At 34.0% G+C, this 14,401-nt stretch overlaps 1 protein-coding gene across 2 annotated transcripts in view; it reads left to right on the top strand.

The window, feature by feature from the left end:
• The window catches only part of LOC106871710 (A disintegrin and metalloproteinase with thrombospondin motifs 6), a 294,912-nt gene that overhangs the window by 249,126 nt on the left and 31,385 nt on the right, over nt 1-14,401 (top strand). For both annotated transcript variants that reach the window (XM_052976060.2, XM_052976057.2), the window contains exon 23: nt 2,679-2,828. In XM_052976060.2, coding sequence (XP_052832020.1) covers nt 2,679-2,828 — 150 coding nt within the window. The remainder of the gene's footprint in view (nt 1-2,678; nt 2,829-14,401) is intronic.

The following is a 14,401-nucleotide window of genomic DNA, read 5'->3' as shown; positions in this document are numbered from 1 at the left end:
TAAGTATCAAGATGTCAGATGTAAACAGACAATGTGGTTGAAGACAAAATTGGGTAGTGCTTGCATACCAACCCCAGTAATGTGTCTAATATGTAAATAGGTATATCCAATAACCTAATACCACTGTATGTGGTGGCTATATATGCAATGTGTTTGGAGGCAACAGTGGGTTAGATGAGTGCTGAAGAAGGGGCAACAATGCCTGAAATATGGCATATACACTCATTACCCACTTTTGTCTTCAATCACATCTGTTTACATCTGATGTCTCGATAGGAAACGTGGTAGCAAAAATCAGTGCTGGCTATGCGTTCTATAGAATATCTGTAGAAATAATCTTAGCAAAATAAATTATTTGATTCTCTCATATCACACATAAACATACATATGAAAAGCTGCTGAAGATTCAGTTTTGGTGTCTGCAAGTCTATCTGGTCTCACTAGCATGAATGCTGTGTTCATTTCCTTTTATCAGAGTGAATGTAAGCTTTACTTACCCTTTTTTTCTCTGGAATTTTCCATGCAAATCTCAGGGAAGACCACAGCAATCTTGTAAAAATGAATAGATGATGTACAGAAAACAAAGCAAGATGCCTTTCATTGATTCAATGCAATTGAGTAACATTCAACATTGTCAGCTAAATTAGTCTTTTCCATACCCTAGCAGAAATTGAATGCCAACTTATTCTTTTCAGAAAAGAGAATTCCTTTCCTAAATATAGGCGAGCAACTAGTATTTACACTGTAGAACGTCTTAATAATTCATTTTCTGTAAAGAAGTGAATCTGTAAAGAAGCAGTGGTCAATGTTTGACATAATGATTGTTGCTGAAGAAATATTTTGAGTAATTCACAGTAATTTTACAAGCAAGTGTGATTACATGAAAACTTTCTTTAATTTGATTAAGAATGAGGGCTTTTTTTCTTTTCTATGGATGCTAAATTTACCAAAACATATTAAGCACCATCTCTTAAATTGTTAGACGAATAATAACTCACAGCTCGTCAATCTTGACGAATGCAGAATTGCTAGAATCTCTAATTCCAAGCTGAAAAATGTACCTTCAGTTGTATGACTATGACCCCCTACATCTTTTTTTTTTTTTTACTTGCTTCAGTCATTGATTTGTAGCCATGCTGGGGCATCACCATCAAGGGTCTTAGTTGAACAGATCAACCTCAATACTTATTTTTAAAGTCTAGTACTTATTCTATTGGTCTCTTTTACTGAACCACTAAGTTATAAGCTGTGATGGAGAACAAACAAACATACAGGTTTGATAGGCTACAACATAATTTCCATCAACCAAATTCATTCACAAAGCATTAGTCTGCCTGAGGCATAATAGAAAACACTTGCCCAAGGTGTTGTGTAATGGGACTGAATCTAAATCTATGCAGTAGTAAAGTGAAATTCTTAACCAAATAGCCATGCCTTCAGAACTCACAAATTTAGCATTCACAACTTTTTCAAAACTGACAAAAGTGAGTTTAACCAAATTAAAAAATGCTGATACCAAAAACATTGTCTGCAAGGCACACTTCCCTATGAGACTGAATAACAGCCTCTTTAATCTATATAAAAATGCCAAATTGACTCTTTCAAAACCAGCTGTGCTGAATGTATGTTGAGGGAACCACAGAAAAATAAAACAGAGTGCAACAGACTAATGATACAGAATGCAAAATTTCTGAATCATTACCATCTCCACATAAATTGCCCTAAAGACAGAAGGTATTTTGTGGGTTAGGCCATTTGTTTTGTAAGAAGGATAAATGAAAACCAAAGAAACATTATGAGGAACTTACAAGGTACATAGTTTGACAAAATACCAGTTGCATGACATGACATGACTATTCACAAATATTTCCTATAGACATTTTCAATCCAAATAACCAACAAGGTAATGCAGGACACAGTCATACATGTATAGTGAAAACAGTTATGAGAGATAGACTACCAGTGAGAAGATAACTTGCTGAGCTCAGCTGATAAACATGTACAAACCCCAAAAGAATAAAAAACAAACAAAAATACTATAGTAGATGCTGTCAGTTTAGCATTACGTTTTATATTCACACAAGAAATGTGATATCCCAAGACAGACATCCATTAATTGTAACAAAATATATAATGTATAATAAAATGCTCTTTTGTTCTATACAAAGAATATTATCTCTCAGAATCCAGTTCTATAGAACATTAATTTCCATAAAATACAATGTAAGCTTTCAAAATCTCATTAAATGTAGAAGATAACATAATTTTCACCTAATGTTTTAGGCTTATGTGAGACAAGTATTTAAAATCTATAAAGTGTTGCATAAAATATGGACCTTTATTCACAGGTGAAAATAAATAATAGAAATAGTAATAGTAGTAATAATAATGATAATAACAAAAAAAAAAAAACTGCATAGATGATGATACATCTGATGTGAACAAATGAATCCCAGTGTGCGAACCTTGTCAAATGCATGTTTATATATGAAAAGAATGTTTTAAACAATGCTGATATTAAACTATTCTAGCCTGTGACAATTATTATGATGGTGATGATGCGATGATGATGATGATAATGATAATGATGATAGGTGTCAGCGGTGATGATAATGATGATGATGGTGGTAATTATGATGATGATGATGATAATTTGTTTTTCTTAATATATATTTCAGTGTTCAGCAACATGTGGTGATGGAATGCAGTGGAGGAAAGTTAAATGTCCACAGGCCAACCAATGTGAATTACGCAAAAAGCCTCAAGTTAATCGGAAATGTAATATTGGTACCTGTCCATCGATGTGGATTACCGGATACTGGTCAAAGGTAAATAGAATTTGTAGTTTTACTTTTTTTTTTTTTTTTTTCATTTCCTAATATCTTGTGTGTGCATGTGTAAGTAGGTGAGCTGGCAGAATTCGTAACACGCTGGGCAAAATGCTCAACAGCATGTCATTTGTCTTTAAGTTTTGAGTTCAAATCTTACTAAGGCCAACTTTTCCTTTCATCCTTTTGGGGTCAATGAAATAGGTAGCAGTTGAGCAATGGGGCTGATGTAATTTTCGTGTGTATATATACATCAGTTTCAGAAAAGACACTGTGTCCTTGCATATCATAAAAAGGTGACTTTATCCTTTTGATACTAACCCACTCTTGGTTGTGTGATACAAGCTTGCTTTTTTTTCAAGTGATCTCAATTAGAACCTTTCATCAAACTTTCATGCTAAATTATACTCTTAATCTCAGCTTAATAATAATGATGGTTATTTAATAAAGCTTTCATGTTTTTAAAAAAAATTAATTGAAACAAAGGCAGTGTTTCAACAGCAATATAATAATGAAAGGGATAAAACATTAGCAGCAGTATGAAGAACATACAACCATAAAAGATTATCAACTGATTCAAGTCAATATTCTTTTCTACTCTAGGCACAAGGTCCGAAATTTGGGGGGAGGGAGGGAAGTCGATTAGATTGACCTCAGTATGCAACTGGTACTTAATTTATAGACCCCCAAAAGGATGAAAGCAAAGTCAACCTTGGTGGAATTTGAACTAAGAATGTAAAGACAGACGAAATACCACCAAGCATTTCGCCTTGCGTGCTAATGTTTCTGCCAACTTGCCGCCTTTTTGAAATGTTGATATTGAAAATTGGTTAAGGTGGTGAGTGGCAGAAATGTTAACATGCCGGGTGAAATGCTTAGCGGTATTTACGTTCTGAGTTCAAATTCCACTGAGGTCGACTTTGCCTTTCATCCTTTTGGGGTCAATAAATTAAGTACCAGTTGTGTACTGGGGTCAATCTAATTGACTGGCCCCCTCCCCCAAAAATTTTGGGCTTTGTGCCTAGAGTAGAAAAGAATATTGGAAAAATGGTTACAAAATTCCTATGATGGTGATGAGGATGAATTCAATTTCCTAAACTCAAAAACATAAAATATTTTACAGTTCTATATTTAAGAGATGAGGAATTATGTACATTATTTACATTCGACGGATATTTGTCCCCATCAAACAAGATGAGGACAAATATCTGCTGAATGTAAATAATGTAAATAATGTATAAAATATTTTGTTTTTCAGGTTGCAATGTGAATGGGAGATTGCACAAATTGTTTCCCTAGTTTAGTTTGGATAATCTCTCATAATGTTCTTTTGTTCTTTTACTTGTCTTAGTTATTGGGCTGTGGCCATGCTGGCATGTGGCCTTAAAGTGTTTAGCGAAACCCCTTGACCCCTGTAATTACTTTTTAAATCTGATACTTGTTCTATCAGTATATATTTGGGGGAGGGGCAGTCGATTACATCGACCTCAGTATGCAACTGGTACTTAATTTATAGAGCTCAAAAGGATGAAAGCTAAGTCAACCTTGGTGGAATTTGATCTCAGAACGTAAAGACAAGCAAAATACCGCTAAGCATTTCACTTGGTGCGTGGCTTTAAAGTGTTTAGCGAAACCCCTTGACCCCTGTAATTACTTTTTAAATCTGATACTTGTTCTATCAGTATATATTTGGGGGAGGGGCAGTCGATTACATCGACCTCAGTATGCAACTGGTACTTAATTTATAGAGCTCAAAAGGATGAAAGCTAAGTCAACCTTGGTGGAATTTGATCTCAGAACGTAAAGACAAGCAAAATACCGCTAAGCATTTCACTTGGTGCGTGGCTTTAAAGTGTTTAGCGAAACCCCTTGACCCCTGTAATTACTTTTTAAATCTGATACTTGTTCTATCAGTATATATTTGCCTGAAGGTTAAGTTTCAGGGACATAAAAATACCAACCTTGGTCTTCATGTGGTTATGGATAAATGCCACTATGAAATCGCATACACACTCGGATTCGTATATACATACAGATGACAGGCTTTCATATAGTTTCTGTCTATTTGCAAAGTAATGACTGTACCATACAATGGGACTGAACCTAAAACTATGTGGTTGTGAGGCAAACTTTACACAGCCATGCCTGTGACTGCAATTCAGATTTTAACATGTTTTGGTCTCAGTAGAGATCTGTCAAATTTTGAATATTTTCATGTTGTTTGAGCAAACCTATGAACAGAGGAATTCTTGATACAATCATCCTTTCTTCTTGTATATATATATATCATAGACAACATTGTTTTATATATCATTGTTTATCTAAGACAGAAGGATACTATTTGAAAGAAATTCAGCTGCTATTTCTGGTATGCCAAGCGATCACATTCAGGCTCCTAATCAGTTTGAATTTTCTGCATCTATTGTTCATGTGTTAGGCTGGGATTTAACACATTGAGATCAATGTCTTCGGAATATGGTATTTTACAAAAAAGAAAAGATGAGGTTATCTATCCAAAAAGTTTATTCCAACTTTAACTAATAATAACTTTTTGCAAAAGTTGAGTAACATAATTTCTTATCTTCATGTTGTTTACTCCAAATTTCGTTTTATTTCTCCTTCTATGCTACTTTCAGTATATCATATATGATATACATACCTGTACACACACGTGTGTGCACACACACATACACAATATGCACGTATGTGTATATACACACATACACGCACACACACACACATATATATATATATATATATATATATATATATATATATATATATATATATATATATATATGCATATATATATGCATGCAGACACATATGTATGTATACATATATTAACACCTATTGTTAGATAATACATCAATAATGTCTCAGAGTTATTAACACAGACATCTAAATTTCAATTTATTGATTCAAAAGAAGTGTTTTACTATATTTCTATATTTCAATAAATGATAATAGAAAAATTTGCTTAAATTTAGAATGAATCTATGCTTTCTACTTTGTAATTAGTAGTGGCATATTAATTTTATGGTTTTAATTTTGATTAGCTTATTTCATAAAAACAGATATGAAATTATTTAGTTCTAGCTGTATTAAAAGCAGTACTGTTATTGCACACTGGGAAATTATCCAGAGTCTCTTTCGCTCCAGGAGTCAATGTTAATCTATGTTTATACTGTGACTTATTGTAAATCAGTAAATACTATAAGTTCCAGTGCATTGCTTTGCCCTAGGGACTATCTATAATACATTAAAAGTGAAGTTCAATCTTGCTTGCTCGCAATGTTACACAGCCAAACTGGCACATAATGGGAAAATGCTTTGAAAGTAAAGTGCCACTGAAACGTGAATATGAATGGAATAAAACAAGTTTTGCATAAATCGGACCAGTAGTTATTGAGATATTTGGGGTATAAATACCCAAGGTGGTGCATAATGGGAAAATACTCCAAAAATAACTTAACCCTGAAAGGGATGAAACTCTACCCTTTCCATTAGACACATTATGATGATAAAATATTTTAAAATGAAAATGACTTTAAAAATACTGTAAATATTTCGTAAAAGACCCATTCGTAACCCTCAGTATGAAATAGATTTTTTCCATAAATTTCTTTCAAGTGCATTCAACGTAACTCACCGCCAAAGATTTTTAGCTGCTATTTCTAGCACGCCCTGCTATCATGTAACAGCTCTTTGCGATAAAGGACCCAAAATACCTGTTAAGTGGTAGCAGGGCATGCAAGAAACAGCAGCCAAATCTTGCCTTTTGGGGGGGGGGGGAAAGGAGCTATTTGCACATGATTTTGATGTTATATTTGTTGAAAGCATGCAAAATAACATGAAGAGGGAAAAAACCTATGAAACAAAACTCTGTTGCTGGGAAACTCAGACTTCCCTGTTGACTCAATAGGTCACAAGTAGTCAAGTAATATTGTAAAGTCAGTCCTGATCAGGAGTAGAACTGTTTAATAAGACTTCACAAGCAAGGGCAAACTGTGGCTGGAAGACTGAGGTGCATGACAATACGGATATCATGAGATATAAGCTGAACATGAAACTAGCAACATTGCTGGCTCCATTACCCTCACATTCATAATTTGAAAGATAGATTTGGTATTAAGATAAGAAAAATATGAATAAAAAATAGAGCTTTGGAAAATTGAAGTATATTCATATATATAGCTTTTATTTTTTTTCTGTTTGACTTGTTTCAGTCATTAGACTGAGGCCATTTTGAGGCACTGCCTTGAAGAATTTTAGCTAAATGAATCGACCCCACTACCTATCATTTTTTTTCAAGCCTGGTACTTATTCTATTGGTTTATTTTGCCAAACTACTAAGCAATGAGGATGTAAATACACCAACATTGGTTGTCAAGTGATGGTGGGGACAAACACTCACCCATATGATCAGTTTCTTTCAGTTTTCATCTACAACATCCACTCACAAGGCTTTGGTTGGCTCAAGGTTTTAGTTGAAGACACTTGCCCAAGGTGCCACACAGTGGGATTGCGCCTGGAACCATGTGGTTGGGAAGCAATCTTATATATATATATATATATATATATATATATATATATATATATATATATATATATATATATATATATCATCATCATCATCATCATATAATGTCTGTTTTCCATGCTGGAATTATATATCTTTGTGAGTATAATCATGGCTGTGTAGTTAAGAAGTTCACACCTATGGGACGACCTTAATTTCAATTCCTTTGCTTGGTACTTCTGCTGTAACTATGAGAGTTGAACAATGCCTTGTAAGTAAAATTTGGTTGATGGAATGTGTAGGAGAGCCTGTTATATATACACATGCACCCCACCATACATATACATGCATGCATGCACACATGTAAGCTGTTTATAATAATATATGTCATATGTTACGATTCCATAATATAAATATATTATTGGAAATTTATCAACTCTAATGTGGCTGAAAGTTTTATTTTGCTCTCAGGACTTTTTCACTTATACATCAATGACCCGCTTGCTATCATTTGAACCAGCCATATCCAGATCAAATCTTTTACTTGTTTTATGTTCAAACCAGCCAGATTTAGCCTTTCACACCTACACTACAATATCATTCTAAAAAATAAACGATCAGATTGTCAAAATCTGAAAGCTATCAGATAAGTTATGATTAATTCAAAACAATATTACACTCAAACAAAATAATCTGAATGCTAAAGGGTGAAACAACAATTACTCTGACACAAGTGAATTCCAACTCCCATTCCTCCTTAATCTTCCACACTCAAGCATCATCTTCCTGCAACCTAGATGTCACATACCTCACACCTGACTCCATGAACCAGAGACTTTGAAAATTAATTCAAGTGGAGTTCATGCCAATCCAGTCACCCTCAACAGCACAAATACACACTTGCTATGAATATCAAATAATAACATTATTACAGTCCCATAAGTATAATCAGCACAGGGCTCCAAATACTAAGCTTCACCATATCTGGGGATGTCTGCTGACAAATGCATGCTCTCAACAGAGTTAAAACTGCATCAGAAAGATTGACCTTTATCTTCAGGAATAGGAAATACTTCATCTCCCAACAGTTTCTAACCCTTTGTAGAGTTGAGGTGAGATCCACAGTATATTATTATTATTATTCCTACATCTGGGATAGAAAGGCTACTTAAATAATTAGTATGAAATCAACAACACACTCCGGTCTCTGGCCAACAACTATGCTGGCAGCTCTCACTGTCTCTTCTATTACTATTACAGTGGCTTCTGCCCCTTGGGATTTGTAGGTCTTGTGCTTCCTCCCACCAGATGCTCCTGACTTGAGTACCTTTTGTCCTCTCATTATCCATGTTGCATTTACTATTTCTGATACTGCTCTTGCACTACGTATGATGGGGTGTGCTGAAAAGTTCCTGGTTTTGGGTAAAAGAAAATACAGTAAGATTAGTTAATTATGATTTTATTCAGCATATTGCCCTCTCAGATTCACATACTTATTGCAGTAGTCCCTCAGTTTTTCTAAGCCCGGTAAAAGAACTTGGAAGTTTGAGCCCCCAACCAGGCCTCTTGCAATGCCCTTAAAGCCAAGAGCTTTTCAGCACCTACTCTTAAGTAGTGCTTAGAACACTCTTTCATTTTCATAATTTGGGTCCTCTAGAATTCCAAACCCAATTTTTTTTTTTTTGAAAATGATGATTTTCACCTGTTTGAGAGAAACATTAGTTGTGTCAATTTTATCAGACTCAGAGGGTGAGCAGATCCTATGGGCACAACTCCTCTCTAACCATACTGATAAGAAATAAATGTTTTACAAGATATGAATGTCTTAAAATAAAAGTCTTACAAGATGATGCAAGGCATTTCTTTTTCAGGATCTCAGTTTCATTGTTTTTAAGGTGTGTGTGTGTGATCATCATTTAATATTTGCTTTCCATGTTGGCATGCGTCAGATGGTTTGACTGGAACTGGTAAACCAGAGAACTGCACCAGGTTCCAGTCTGATTTGGCATGGTTACCATGGCTGAATGCCTCTCCTAACGCCAACCACTCCAAGAGTGTAATGGGTGATTTTTGCATGCCATCAGCACAGGTGCTATTTACATGAGACTGGCAAAGGCCATGACTAAAATTTCCTGGGGCCATTTACATGACACTGGCAATAGCCATGACTATGATTTCACTTGCTTTGACAAGTCTTCTCAAGCACAGCCTATCATCATAGGTCTTGGTCTCTTGTTATCACCACTGTGAGGCCCAACATTCAAAGATCATGCTACTGACAATGGCCACAACTATGATCTCTTGGGTGCCATTTACATGACACCAGCAACAACCATGTTGTGTGCATACATGCATACATATATATATATATATATATATATATATAGATATATATTTCCACTCGTACGGTATTCCACAACTTTATTATATATATATATATATATATATATATATATATATATATATATATATATATATATATATATATATATATATATATATATATATTATATACTTACATATATGTGTGTGTGTGTTTGGGTGCTTGTTTGTATTTATGAATGTGTATGTGTTCATATATGTATGCACAGTTGTATTTATCAATGTGTATGTATCTATGTATTTATGCTTCTATGTACTTATGTGTGCACGCATATATAAGTGTACGTTTCTATGTAGAGATATGCGCATTATGACAAAAGTTCCATAAATGTTTAAACTAATTGTTTTAATATATATATATATATATATATATATGTCATACACCTACTTGTCTTTCCCTTTCAATGTGCCTAATGTTATTGCATCACATCGCATCACATCACATCACATACGGATATGGGTTTATAATTTCAGCTGGACAAAACACTCTCCATTACTTGCTCCTTTCCAACATTTTAAACGCTTCGTGCTTTATTTATGATTTGAGAGGAATATATCTGATGACAGACAGTGTTAATGGAAGGCAGACATATCCTAAACAAAGATTTCCTCTTAACTTTTCTCAATTACAACCATGTTTCATGGTGTCAGTATGAACACTGATAAATGCAAGACTTATAAATTCAATACAATTGATAGTAGAAGAGTGACAACTCCATTACCATCCTCATTTCAAACTTCCTTTTCAATCATTATTTTCTCTAGTTTTTCAGTTACTCTGCTCCATTTCATTCTTTTTACTTCTAAACTGATTTTTCTATACATTTCATACAATACTGTTTGTCTTCATTTCTTACTTATTTTATTTTATTTGTATAATTATTCAATTATCTAATTTCTGTTTTTCGTACGAGCTACATTGAATTACTTAATTCAGGAACATATTCTGAGATTACAAACAGGATAACGATCATCTTATAAATCTTGTAACGAATAACTGAAATTATGTTCTTCGTATTTATAATTTACTTATTTCTCTGTCTACTATCTCTACAACAAATTTCTGGCTTCAGTGTGAATATATATATATATATATATATATATATATATATATATATATTTAGTAATGATGTGAGTGTATCAAATTACAAATACATTTATTAACAAAAAACTCCAACACAGTACTGTTTCAGAAATGATAGATATGTGCATATTCATATATTCTCACAGTGAGATTAAATATATGTTTATTAAACTTATTGGATAGGATTTCATACATGGATATAAGCGATGACATGGATGCATGGTTACAAAGTTTGCTGTGCCACCATATGATTCTGGGTTTGGTTCTACAGTGTGGCACCTTTGGAATGTGTATTCTAGGAGAGATCTTTGGATTGGCCAATGCCTTGGGAGTGAAATTCACAGCAGATAGAAACTAAGAAGAAGCCAGACATATATGTATGTGTGTGTGTGTGTGTGTGTGTGTGTGTGTATATATATATATATATATATATATATATATATATATATATATATATGCATGTGTATGAGTGTCTCTTTTCTGTGTCCTCATTAACACAGCTGAGCAAAAAATAATTACTATTTGTTGATATTCTCCTGTAAACAAAAGACTGGAAATTTCAGTAGTTTAATCATTTTTGGTGAATGAGGACTAGAATAATAGAAATACCTAACTCAGTGAACAGGTAAGGTCAGATAACAGAAAGAACATCTAGTTTGATTCAAGAAGTTTAGTCTAACTCATAACAGCATGGAGAAACAAACAGAAATGATGCTGGTGATAATGTCAATGACAACGATGATAGTAATAATGATGATGATATAGTTGTAGTACAGTGGTATTAATGCTTTAGCTAAAAAACTCCATCTGTCATTATGTGTGAGTTTGCTTATATGTGTTGGTGTATATGCAATCAAAGGCATATAGCTTAGTGGTTGAGGTGTTGGAGTAATGATTGTAATGTTGCTTTTTGTTCCTAGACTGGGTGGCACATTGTACCATTCAACATGATACAACCCTTACTGTTATACCAATCTGCTCAGCTTAAATGAATGTTAGCTGTAAGTAACAGTTAACTTGCAGTGGACTGACATCCTATACAAAGGAGTAATCTATATTCTTAGTACGAAACTGAGATAAGCTCCAGTTTAATGAGCCTATAAATTTGAGTCAGACTTTTTAACATTTGAGCGTGTGTGTAAATGTATGCAAATATATATAAATGAGCTTATGTATATATTTGCATTAGTATGAATAAACGTGTAATATTTAGTCAGGAATATGCTCAACATCTTAGTATTTTCTATTATCATAAATGTAAGAATGTCTTATATTAATGTATATCATTCACTCTCAGAAACAAATGTTTATATACTCATATAAACACATGAATCTATTCATTTGCTTATCTTTCTGTTTATTTATCTAGTTATCTATTTATTTCTCTGTCTGTCTACAAGTCTATCTCTCAGTCAATCTGTCTGTCTATTTAAATAGTCTGCCACCATACAGGCAATCAATGAGCTGTAAAATTATGTACATACACATATATACATTCATATGTAACTCTATATAAGTACAAAATAATGCACAAAATAATTTGCAAGCTAGTGTCCACAAACACGTTTATTTTTAGATATGGAACTGAGCTGTGGTTGGGGGAGAAACCCCGCCCACCAAAATAGAAATTCTCCAATTAGCATTACATTCGTGATTAAGGTGTAAAAATTCCAACTGTTCAATAATTTAAAAAACTGAAGTAAAAAATCTAAGACAATTTTCTGAAATTATGATCTTATAAATTGTTCAAAGCCAGAGACATAATTTTACATACATCCCAAGTTTAGAAGTTTTTCTCTCAAATTTGTCATTAAAACTCATACTCTCATCACACACAAAGATACATATATGTATGATACCTGCATACATACATGGCCAAATGATTAAGTTGTTTGCTTTAGAACAATGGGATATTTGGTTCAACCCCACTGCATGACATTTTGGGCAAATGTCATCCTCTGAAGGCTTGAGGTGAGCCATAGCTTGTGAATGAAAGTGGGAAGATGGAAGGTGTATAAAACTGGCACTCCATTGGTTACAATGATGAGGATTCCAGTTGACCCAAACAACGGCCAGCCTCAGGAAATTAACATGCAAGTGGCTGAGCACTCCACAGAAACATGTACTCACAACGTAGTTCGCAGGGAGATTCAGCATGACACAATATGTGACAAGGCTGGTCTTTTAAAATAAAGGTATTGCTCATTTTTGCCAGTTGAGTGGACTGGAACAACAGGAAATAAAGTGTCTTGCTCAAGAACACAATGCTCCATTGGAAATTGAACTCACTACCTCATGATTGTGAGCTAAATACCTCTGAACACTAAGCTATGTGCCTTCATGAAAAGTGTATACAAACCTATCATCTGGATTGTATCTGTGTGTGTGTGTGTGTGTGTGTGTGTGTGTGTGTGTGTGTGTGTGTAATTGTAAGATCCAAGGATCTAAGTTTAGAAAGTTTGTAAACTTTGACCAGTCCATGGCAGGTATACAAATCGATGTTCAGGAACAACAACAATTTATTGGCATTGAAGGTTGTGGGCTTTTCACCAATTGAGGTTTGATAAGTTGAAAAATTAGAGATATGTGTATGTGTGGGTGTGTGTGTTGTGCTTTGTTTGAATAAATTTTGGAGGAAATTGTTCTGGGCAATTCACCTGCCATCTATGAATGATTTTATAAAAGCTCACTTAACAAGGTTGCAGCATCCTTTAGTCACATCTACATACAGATGACCCAAACACACACAAAAAAAGGAGGTAATACATACTAGGGCTCCAATATAATAAAAAAAAGGGGGTGAGATATAAAGGCAGAACAAAAAAATATGATCCTTTTTATATCTGCATGTTCAATAGACAGGACCTCAAAGATGTGTTTAGTATATCCATGACTTCAGTGTCCAATGTAACCTTTTTTAAAGAAAATAAGTGCATTTTGAGAGAAACTTGGCTGCTATTTTAGCAATTCAAGTGACCACATTGAAGGTCATTTTTTGGTTTACCCCTGTATATGTAGAACAACTAAACATCTCATAAGCTCTGTAGTGATTTTTGTCAGGGATATTAACTTTGCATCACTTTTATGATATGAAGTAGATGAATGACAAATCGTCCACATCACTAGATTGTAGACTAAAGCAGATAGCAAACCTGAACCATTTGCTACGTACTCAAGAAACAAGGTGAAGAAAGACACTGACCATATGTACTGTGCTTATGAAGACAGAACTTCTTTCAGGGATTTGATCTCAGCACTTACAGCATGTCAAATGTCATCTGATACACCACAACTAGCTTCAGTTTCATAATCTAAACTCATATACTAATTCTGACTACCATCAACTTCATAATAGCTACCACTGTATTGATGTCCTTTCATTCTTGCTGTCATTGGTAGCATTTATATGATACAACATCTGTAAATGTTTCAATTCAGTACAATTTTATGTGTGAAGCCTGACAAATGCAGGTTTCATAGAAACTACGTCTTGCCAAGTCTTTAGTATTTCATCTTTACTTGAGGGCTGTGATGTTTCCATTGTCAACTGTTTAAGTCTTTCTACTTTTGTATCAACTATTTACA

Source organism: Octopus bimaculoides, chromosome 2, assembly GCF_046866305.1.
Source record: "Octopus bimaculoides isolate indiv1 chromosome 2, ASM4686630v1, whole genome shotgun sequence".
Taxonomy (NCBI): Eukaryota; Metazoa; Mollusca; class Cephalopoda; order Octopoda; family Octopodidae; genus Octopus; species Octopus bimaculoides.
This window is presented reverse-complemented; position numbering and strand designations above follow the sequence as displayed.